The sequence below is a fragment of the Pteropus vampyrus genome, unplaced genomic scaffold, assembly GCF_000151845.1.
Source record: "Pteropus vampyrus isolate Shadow unplaced genomic scaffold, Pvam_2.0 Scaffold42, whole genome shotgun sequence".
Lineage (NCBI taxonomy): Eukaryota > Metazoa > Chordata > Mammalia > Chiroptera > Pteropodidae > Pteropus > Pteropus vampyrus.
Genome location: NW_011888823.1, coordinates 8984934 through 8996082, shown reverse-complemented (window position 1 = coordinate 8996082; position 11149 = coordinate 8984934). Strand labels below are relative to the sequence as shown.

Genomic DNA, 11149 nt, shown 5'->3' with positions numbered 1-11149 from the left:
CATTGTTTTCAAATAGGTGTTTTTATATACTCTTTCTCTGATCCTTATTCTCTATCCCTTTCATCCTTATAATGATACTGGAAAGAGGAAGGAAGAGATATGATTATACCATAAATATCTTAAAGAGGAGGAAATTAAAAAGTAATTAGTGCATTTAAAATTACACGGCTAAAGTGGGCAAAGCCAGCACCCATAGTCACTCTAATCCCACATCACTTGAATTTTCTATTCCATCACATACACAAGTGAAGATAACAATAACATCTGCATGAAGATTGTAAAGCCTTCTTCTTTTAAATGAGTATGTGAACACATATAGTTACTTTTTTCAGCCTTTCCAGTAGGTAATACAGTGAAGAAATGTACCATTGGTCACTTCAAGCAAAAAAAAAACTGACTCAAGCAAATATCAGAACCTGTGTTTTAGGGAATTCTTGATGAAAATTAAGCTGGTCACTTTGAATCCCCAGGATGAGTTATCAATTTGGTAAAGACTTCTTAGCATGCTCTTCATATATACTGTTATTGTTTATGATTATATTTGATATTAAAAATATAATTTTATATATTCCACTACAAACTAGTCAGAAATAATTTTGGATAAAAATTTATTGGTATGAGAAGCACACTTCATTTGTTGTGTGGCTTGCTGCCACATAAACTAATCACTTTTCTGAGAAACAGATCACAGGCAAAAACAATGAGGTATAGTGAAAATAATGAGTTTGGAAGTCAATGACACTGTACTCTAACTTCACACATATCAGTCCTTTGCTGAGACTTTGGATCAACCATTTTAATTTTTTGAATTTTAATTTCCTTGTCTGTGAAATCATAGCAATAGTCCCCATAACCCAAGTCATTCGTAATATTGTTACATTTCAAATTATAATAAATTTACATGAAATTTCTGTGTTTTTAAATGATGATCTAATTAATTTGGCTCTTCTTATCCTGTTACTTACGTGGGCATTTTTTAACACAAAATGCTCCATATGTGTACTTTGCATTGAAGTTATGCTCCAATTGAAAGGTGGTAGGATTGTAGACAAAAGTTTGGGGACATTGAGTAACACAAGCTCCACTGTCATTGAAATTCATGCAGGCCTGCAACATAACAAATATTAATTTCATTTAAAAATAAGTTTCAGAATACTTGTTAAAGGAACATTTCTGTAACAGTTTCGTGAGAAGGCTATGTTCTTTACTTAGTATATATCAATTTCATAAAAAACTGTACAATTTGATAATTTTACAGTCATTAGTGCTTATTTTTTTAAGTTCAAATTTGTTTAGGACTTCTACAATTTTATAGAACTGTTTATCCAACGTCAGGAAATATACCATCTATAGTTATTCATGTTCAAATTGCTTAGTATCTATCCACTCATTTCTAAATTAAGCATTAAATTCAATTATTAAAGTTAACTAATAGTGAAAAATCATTTAAGCTCATACTTATTCAAAATGTTTGTGTTGAATCGGAGTCTGACACTAATAACTAAACCCTAATTCTAGAAGGTAGACTTTCCTTAAAGCTGGTGTTTGGAGAGTTTAGTGCTTTAAGCGACATTTATCACCATTGTATAGTGAGAAAACATTGTGATGGCCATTTAAACTGGACTTGAAAAAGCACTAGCAGGTAACTAGTCAAGTGTAAATGTAGGGTATATAATGCTGAAATGTAAAGAAGTAGTTATACTTAGCCCATAATTAAATAATATGATGCCATTTCCTGTATGGTCTTTTTCATAATGCCATGCAATTTAATAAAAGCCACCCAGTTCAAGTAAAACAATTTGTTTCTGCTAACTTATGTATTTATATAGAAACTTCAATTTTTAAAATATTAAAATGCATTTGAGAAGAATTAAAACAATTTTACCAACTAAGTTATGTATGTGATATAAAATGAGAATATATGTATAAGTACATAAAAATGTGTGATTAACAAAAGATTGAGTGAACTAATTCTCTTAATTAAAAATATTAAACCTTCACAGGGATAATTTAGGCCTTAGAAGGCAAGCTATTGTGAACTCAAGCTGTATTTTACATTTCATCATAAACTGTATGTATGGTTATTGATAAGCACTAATTTATTCTGTTTCCTCAAAACATTTTCTTCATCAATGTTGTTTTAGCAAGCACTTTATCATGAACATGACAATTCCCTGATGATGGTCTACTAGATGCATAATCAGAACGAGAATCACTGATGAAACATTATTCACTAAGATGACAGTTTCCAGGAAGAATTTATTAAAAACCAATCTAGAATACTCAGTAAGTTTTAATTTATGGCTATAAAACTTCATGTGTCCTCATAATTGCTTCACTAACACACTTTATGCAGTGCTGTGCACAGGCTGGTTGGCAACAAAGGAACGTAAGCCAGAGGAATCAAATTTACCTTCCAGACAGCGTATAAAACAACGCAACTTACACTGAGGCCTTGGTCTGGCATTCTTGAACATTCTGTACCAAATGCCAAAGTGGAATCATGGGGCCATTTCATAAAAGTAATGAAATTAGAATTCTGAAGCTCACTGGGCACTCTGCTTATTATGACAGTGGAATCATGAAAATAATGCAATGTCAGACTTCTAAGTGAAAGTTATAACTATTGCTGGTGCTTATTGTTATTATTGTTTTGGAATTGGCAGCATCCTCCAAATCCAGCTTTCATCCCATGTCTGGTGATAGGCAGAGGAAAAGGTCTCAGTCCAAGACCTGCTAAGCAGCTTTCTTAAATTTTTAACATTTTAATTTTCTTTTCTTCTTCCTCACTACTTACTTCTGCAATACATACTTTTGTTCACTATAGAATTAGAGTAGACAGATTAAATTTCTTGTGACATTAAGAAAATTCACAAGTTACTATCTATATTATAAAAGCTGTAACTTACATTTTGTTCATTTCCAGAATTGTGCCAATTGGAAAACTCAATTCTAAATATAATTGTATTGTCTAAATATTCGAGAAGGGGAAACAAGAAAATGAATTCCTGTGTTCATTTTTAACAAAAGAAACAACTTATTTTATGATTTTTATCTTAAAATGAAACTAATGTTCTATGTGTATGAAATTGCATTAACTATAACTCACGGAATTGCTTGTATGTATTCAAAGGAACAGCTATAACTGTATCAGGGATATCATAAAGTAATTAAAAGTGTCCCCAACAAGTGATAAATGCTAATTTTAAGGAAGTAATACAGTGTTCTAAAATAAAAATCACACAGATTAGCATAAAAATTGCTTCAAGTGAGCATTTGTAAATCTTACAACTTTTGAATCATGTTAGTTTGTAAACGACATAAACTAAAAAATAGTTAAATTTATAAATTTATCTGCTATTATCTTGAAATTCATATTTAGGAAATAAAATGCAAGTACCCCCACTCAGAAGACTCAATGATGTTGCAACATAAACAGGTAATCACTGAAAATCATGGAAAGGTGTTGTTACCTTTTAAAAAGATACCTCAGTTATGTTCTCCTTCACATTTTCAGGTAAATCTCACTGGTAATGTAAATTGTAACAGAAAAACATAATTCATTTAGTGGAACAGAACAATCCTAGTTAATCAATAGCCACCCAGAGAATGAATGACTTCTAGGAAGGCAGAGAATATTTCTTAATCCTAAAATGGTTTAATTATATCTTTTTAAATAAGATGTTAAATATCCAGTGTGCTTGAGCCAAACCAGGGGGAAGGGAAAGCAGGAGAATAATAGGGAGAAACTCCCAGACTTACAAAGCAGTCAGTGTCTTTAGGTCCTGAGCAGCCTCCAGCACATTCTCGATGACAGCAGTCACTGACATAGGGTCCGTAGCACCTGCCATCACATTGTTCTGCACACACTGTCCTTGTCACTGCAGAAGACAGAAATGGGGCCTCAATCAAAGTCAGCCACCAAGAGAAACTTCTAAGGAGACTGGAAGTAGATGAGAAAAGCTGAATTCTAGAGTAATTTACTCTACCAACCGTTGACTCAATTCAGCAAAGATTTTTTGATTGAAGTCTGCAACAGGTCAAAATTACTGTATAAAACCCTTCAGAATTAACACAAATTAGTTTTTATAATCATTCTTGTTCCGGAAAATACTTATAGTGTTTTACAAAAATCATATACATTAGCAGGAAAGAATCAAATTTGAAATGACTGAATGAGTCATTTTGGCAGGTTGTAAAAGGTAGAGTTAGCAGTGAAGTCAATTCACAATAAGCAAAGTAAGGTCCTATGGCAGATGTTCCCCAAAATACCTTTAAGATTCTTAGTAGTCAATGCGAAAAGGGAAACGAACTTTTACATGATTTACATTTTATCCTATAATTCATATCAGATACATAGATGAATAGATACACAGACAGACATATAGATAACTGATCAACAGTAGCAAAATTCTTTCTATTCCTGAGATTTAAGTGGAATTTTTACCAAGATTCCTCAAAAAGAGGAAACTGTGTAAGGAACAGAGCAATAGCTTCAAAGATAGGAGGAAAGGAGGGAAAGCAGGGAGGGAAGGAAAGAGCAATAGAATGAAGGAGGAAGGAGGCACTTCACAGTATATACAACAAAAACTTGCACTGTTTTTTTTCTTAATACATCCTTCATCAACTGACCACGATCTCTGTCTTAACTGGTGTCCTTCACTACTCTCACATCCAGCCACACAGAAACACCACTTGTGATTCCTGATTCTTTACACCATATGCAACTGAGATTATCACTGCCTTTTCACGACACATTTCTTCTTGTCTTCTCTGTCTAGCAAATACTCATCCCTAAGATCCAGCTAAAGTGTCACTTTTGCTCTAAAATTTTTCCAGACACATCTCCAGGCTGACTTAATCTGTGTCCCTTTTCTGAACAAGTAAGGAGATAAAGTGATACAGCAGTTGATGAGGTCTGAAAGCCTAGACTCAGATTCAAACTCTACCCGTGTGATACAGCAAGTTATTTAACCACTTTATATTTCACTTTACCGTTTTTACAAATGAGTTAGTATTAGTACCTATTTAATGGGATTGAAGACAGAGATACAGTTATAAAATGCTTAACTGCTCCCTATTAATAATAATCAGCAGCTGTTAGAGATTATCATTGTACTTATTATAGTACATTGTATTTTTTTTCCATGTTCACTCCCCTACCAGACTACTAGTGTAATTTGCTGAAGGACATTGTCTTATTTAATTGTATCCTTGGTTACTAGCACAGTGTTTGGCACTTAACACACAATAAATATCACCTCCAAGTAAATGAATAGGTCACATGTAACCAACTCAATAAAAGTATCTGTTTATTTAATATTTAATGCCCTTATTAGAGGAAAAGACAATATGTACAGAGTTAAAGAGGTAGGAAACTAAGAAATATAGACAAATATTAAAATGTCAAGAAATGGAACATACCAAAATACAAACAGAATTATTGTGAATATCAATTATTAGATTAAAACACTCCTTAATTATGCCATTGATTATTTCATAATTCCATATTTTCACTTGGATCCTTTGCAATTGCACATGATGATGATATTCATAAAATAATTCATAATGTTTAAATATGATCTATACCCTTTCATTGGACATGATTATATTCTTCCCTAAGTAGTACAATCAATAAAGCATCAAATAACGTTTTAAGAAGCACTTGGATTCACCCTCTGTCTTGTTTTTGTAAAAATAAAGTCATATGATACTTCTTAGCAAAAGCTTATGAAAGATTTTGAGTAAAAGAAATTTTTAGGTCTAAATTTGTTAGGGCATATTTTGTATTTGCAGTTTGAATAATATGAAATTTTGAAATAAATAATTTCTTCTGTAAGTATTCCAGAATAAAATTCTACAAAATAAGTAAACTTGGCATGTCCCTTTAGCTTATCTAAGTCTTTGTTCAAATCTCACCTTCTCAGTGAAGTTTACCCCTATTTAATACTGAATCCTTTCCAAACCACTGACTCCTGATGCAACTTTGGACTCTCCTCTTCTCTCTCTCTCTTTCTCCTTCCCTCCTTCCCTCCCTCCCTCATTTTCTCATTTCTTTCTTTCCTTCCTTCCTCCCTTCCTCCCTCCCTTCCTTCCTTCCTTCCTTCCTTCCTTCCTTCCTTCCTTCCTTCCTTCCTTCCTTCCTTCCTCCTCTCCTTCCCTCCCTCCCTCTCTCCCTTCTGTATCTTTGTTACAGCATCCATCACAATCTACCATATTTTACAACTAACTCATTTATTACACTTGTTTTGTTTGTTGGTGTATTCCAATGTCTAATGCTGTATCTGGCATTTATAATTTTTATTTATATTTCACGTACATGATACACATACATATATAATATATGAAATATACCCAAATAAATCACATCCATTCATTAACTCTTCATATTCATATAATTTGCTTATATTAATGTTCCTAAATTTTAACCAAGTGGTACATTTATTTAGATGTCTTAATTAGTAATCCATGCCATATGAAGAAAACACTTCTAATAGATACTTTTGTAAAGAATAGATTCAAATATAATTCCTCTCTTTCAGGTTCAACAAGACTCTTTTGATTTACCAAGAGTCGTTAATTGAAACAGCAGATATATGTTAAGTAAACAAATTATTAGATTAAAATAAATGTTATCACAGGGGAGTCTATTAATTTTCTTTTAGTTGACAGAAATTGCTCAGTTGGAAAATAGCTCAAAGTGAGTTAGTAATCATATCCTGTAAGTCCCATTATATTTTAATCCAAGACACATATGTTAAAGTATTAATTTCTATTTTTAATTCTATGATAATTTAAGGTAACTATAAAGTGTTTGTTTTCTTTATTTATATACTTTGCTCTTTCCTACAAAATGAGGAAATTAATGTAGAGAATATTTATAAAGATAATTAACCATTAATTTATTTTAAAATTATTTATTAAATGTTAAATTTATTAAATGTTCATTGAAGTCATTTCTTTAACTATGGTATTTAAGTACAAAAATAATGTTACAAATATAATCTAATAGTACAATCTTATATTCAATAATAATTATTATACTGTGAAACTTTTAAAACATGTATTTTAAATTATTCAAGCATATACGTTGAGTCAACTTTAAATTTTTTAGAATAGCAATTTCTTTTATACAGTGGTCACATATCTCATTTTTTTCAGAATACTTTGATCTTTGCTATGCCATCCCATCTCAGGAACATACAAAGAAACATCCTTCTAAGTTATTACTTATAAAAATTTTGATTTAAGGTATTAAAAGGGAATTACAAAATTTGCTTTGAAAATAGTCTATAACTGATTTTAAAAATAAAAATTAATATACATTCAACACTAATGTCTAAGAACCATGTTGTACTTCTGAAATTAATATAATATTGTATGTCAACTACAATTGAAAATTTAAAAAATTAAAAAACAAAAATAACAAGGAAAAAACACATTAGACAAAGTGGCACTTTTTGCCATCATATCGTTTGCATGCATTAATTTTAATTGAAAGTTCAGTAAAAAGGAAACATATTTGGAAGTGTTTGCTTGGCAGATAATAATATTTAAGTAAGCAAAAAGGACAAAACTATAAGCTTAATCTCTAAACAGTGATGTGATATAGTTAACATTTCTTCGCAATTTTATATGAGGTTTGTTTTTAGAAAGAAAATGTTCCCTGTGTACAATCTTTTTTTTCTGTGTACAATCTTTTTAATGGCATGCATTGATTAATAAACATTTCTTACTTACTATGAATTAAATGCATCACACTATACTCATATTTTATTATGATGGAAAAACAAAAAAAACATTTCCTGAAATCAATGATATAACTCACTTAGCCTCCATGGGAACATTAACTTATAATTGCTTTGGTTATATTAATTTCCATCCTTGCTTGAATATTATTTCATTAGCATTTTTCCCCTGTATTTAGTATCTTTTCTAAATTGCTTCATTGGGTATATTAAAATATTTGGGTCAAATTTTAACTAGCTTATTCATTGGTGGCACATCACTAACTGTTATTGTTTAATATAAAAGGTAAATCCTGGGAAGTGAAAATGCTTATTATATTAAGGTCAGTAAACTTGAAATTGGAAGTGGGGATGCATTCAAAATATCCATGAGAATCATTTGGGTAAAGTTTTACAAACCCAATATTCTATAGTTAGGGGATACTGCTCAGAGATTACCTATGATCTCAAAAAATTAAAGTATTTGTAAGTAGCTTTATTATACCAGTAACTCACCAATAAAAATCATAGGTTAATTACTTTTTAAAATATAATCACACTTAAAGTTACACCCTCATAACAAATTTATTTTATTTAAAGAACTTTGGCAATTTACTAATCAAATATTTATTGTTGTTTTCTAGGAGTAGCAAAGAGGATAAAGGGCATTCAAAATTGAGGCAAAACACAGCACTGGTATCACAGTGAGAAAACAAAAAGATCTCTGCCCAGTAAAAAGTAAATAAGGCTAAATTTAGGCAAAGTCTTTGTAAGTCCCATGTTTTTACACTCCATCATTTTTCTCCCCTATCTAATTTCTTCTATCCTCTATCTTCTCAAGCTCAGTGCCTTTTGGTTCTCTATTCTTTCTCTACCCTGTGGTTCTGAACCAAACTGTATATTAGACCATCTGATAGGGGAGATTTCAAACTTTAATATGGGAATTCTTGCATCAATAAAGATTTTGATTGAGTTGATATCAGTGGGGCCCAAGATTGTCCATGCTAATATGTTCTCAGGTAATGTCATTGCCTACTGGTCCACAGGCCTCATTTTGAGCAGCAGGATATAGAATACGTAAACAAAAATGCCCAGAAATCACCTAATTCCTATTAAATCAAAATTATCTTCAATGTTCTAGGATTTGATACTTTTAATTAACTCTCCAGGTGATTCCAATATGCAGTCTAGAGTTGAGAACTATTGTTCTATCTGGTGAAAATGGGGAAAACTCTGTTATTTACACCATTTGACTAATTAACTAATTATTCTTTATCTGAAACTTAAACACACTGACATACCTTGCTTTAATTTCCTATTTGTGTTGTAAAGGTATCAATTATTGGGAAATCAAACAAACAAATTGATGTGCAAACAGGAAGATTTGGGAGGAAAAACGACCTAGGGTTAGAATAGAAATATTACTTGTCTGATTCTGAAGGTAAATATTTCAGATAAGTAAGAGACCCTCAGAAAACTGTTTATATCTTCCACCTAGCAACCATCTACATAAAAAGTATCTAGGGTAGTCCCAATTCTATTGCAAAGCACATTTTAAAGCAAATATATTTTATTTTAGTTTTATTCCTTTTCAATTAGTATTCAGTGATTCAGACTTCTAAGCTGTCTATACTATTTCTGGCTATTGACTGAATTTCAGCGAACTGTGTCCTTGTAACACACTGTGCCCATTAAGTAGATAGTATTTCAAGTGGTTTTAACGTTAAGCTCTTTTCAGTTACACACTTGGAGGTTTGAAGAAGAAAAATGCTTGGGTTAAAGCAGAGGCGATTAGGGTTAGATGTGAAAAAGAATTTATTGACTATTAGAGTGATCAAAACACTATAATGAGCTACTAAATTAGGTTCTTGATTCTTTATTTGTCAGTATTAGAGGGAAATTGCTTCTGGATGATTTAGATATCCACTTATAGACTATAGACAGGGGGCTTGATGAAATGCTTTCTAGAAGTACCTTCTAGTTCTATGATCCAATATTTATTCCTATGAATGGTGGAATTGTAACTAAAATAATAAACATTTTGGGTTGTGTGACATGCTTTTAGAAGGCTACTATCATGAAGATATATTTTAAATGAAACAAATAAAGTTCATAGTTTATCCAAAAATATACATTACTTCTAAAGCATGCCAAAATGTGTGGAAAATCAGATTTAATGAAACTAATGTCACACGGTACACTACTATTTATTCTTCTAAAGGAGAATAATTAGACACATTTGTGTGTCTGGTGCCAGGTAGACTCTAAGAATAATATGGAATTATTTAAAATAAAGATGTATGGTCCTCCTCCTACATTCTGATTTAGTAAAGTCTGGAAAAGTGACCGGAAATTTCACTTTTTTTTTTAACTGGGAGCTCCATGTTTTTCAGAGTTAGCCTTTATAAAATCAACATATCAAAATCTCTAGTCTCAGACTCTCTCTTCTTCATAATGAGAAGATAGTCCAGGAAGGGTAAAATATTTATTTAGATGGGAGAGCAGAGATGGAAATGAGTCTTAAATTGCAGTGCTGCTTCCTATCTCACACTAGGTCAAAGATTAATTAAACCAATAATTGTTGCCACACAGAGAGAGATCTCAGGATATATAAGGCTATATCCTGATTTGGCCAAGGAAGGGGTTTCGCACTTTAAAAATTTATCGATTATTTTAACCAGCAACATAAGGTCTAATACAATGAAAAGGCTCTCAGAGAAGATATTGAACTTTTTAAAAATAATTGAACTTAGCAAAGCAAAATTATGAAAAAGTATTTGGGCCTTCCAAAACACCACAAGCATATTCATTTTCACATCACAGAAGAAAATGTTAACTGATTATTTTTTTATACCTAATTAGTCTGGTGATAGCTACTCCAGGGAACTGACTAGGCCATACTGTAAGGTATACACTTCCACAGGTGACAGGAGTTTAATCCTAAGGGCAATTACTACTATCCTTCAACTGAAAAATGTGGCAAATATCTACAGATCCCTTACTGAAACTGACATTCAGAGTCAGTTAATAGAAGTATGATCAGATTTTGGCAGCTATTAATCAGGTTTGACCCTTGTTCTAGTTAAATCCCTGGTGACCTGTAGGCTATGACATGATAATATTATTAGTTGTGTCAAATAGGAAAGGAATCTTGTCTAATCTGTTCTTTATCACCAGATGCCTTATTCATTTACTTAATGAAATTTTATTTAACTTATTTTTAAAAGACATGTCATTGAGAGACCTTAAAACTAATTTTAAACTACATTCCTATCCACCAGGGAAATTTTCCCTTATAAACAGGCTATTAATGTCATCAATGTTTGTGAGTCAGGATTCAAAACTATAAAAATATTCTTGAAAGTGAGCATGAGTTTTTTGCCTATTCTTCACAGGAATATGTGTGTGTGTGTGTGTGTATA

At 31.6% G+C, this 11149-nt stretch overlaps 1 protein-coding gene across 1 annotated transcript in view; it reads right to left on the bottom strand.

Annotated features, from left to right (window-relative positions):
- ERBB4 (erb-b2 receptor tyrosine kinase 4) overlaps nt 1-11149 on the bottom strand; it is a 1016037-nt gene that overhangs the window by 285406 nt on the left and 719482 nt on the right. Inside the window, exons 6-7 of the mRNA XM_011358660.2 lie at nt 3763-3881; nt 966-1107 (exon numbers count right to left, since the gene is read on the bottom strand). Of these exons, the coding sequence (XP_011356962.1) occupies nt 966-1107; nt 3763-3881 (261 nt within the window). The remainder of the gene's footprint in view (nt 1-965; nt 1108-3762; nt 3882-11149) is intronic.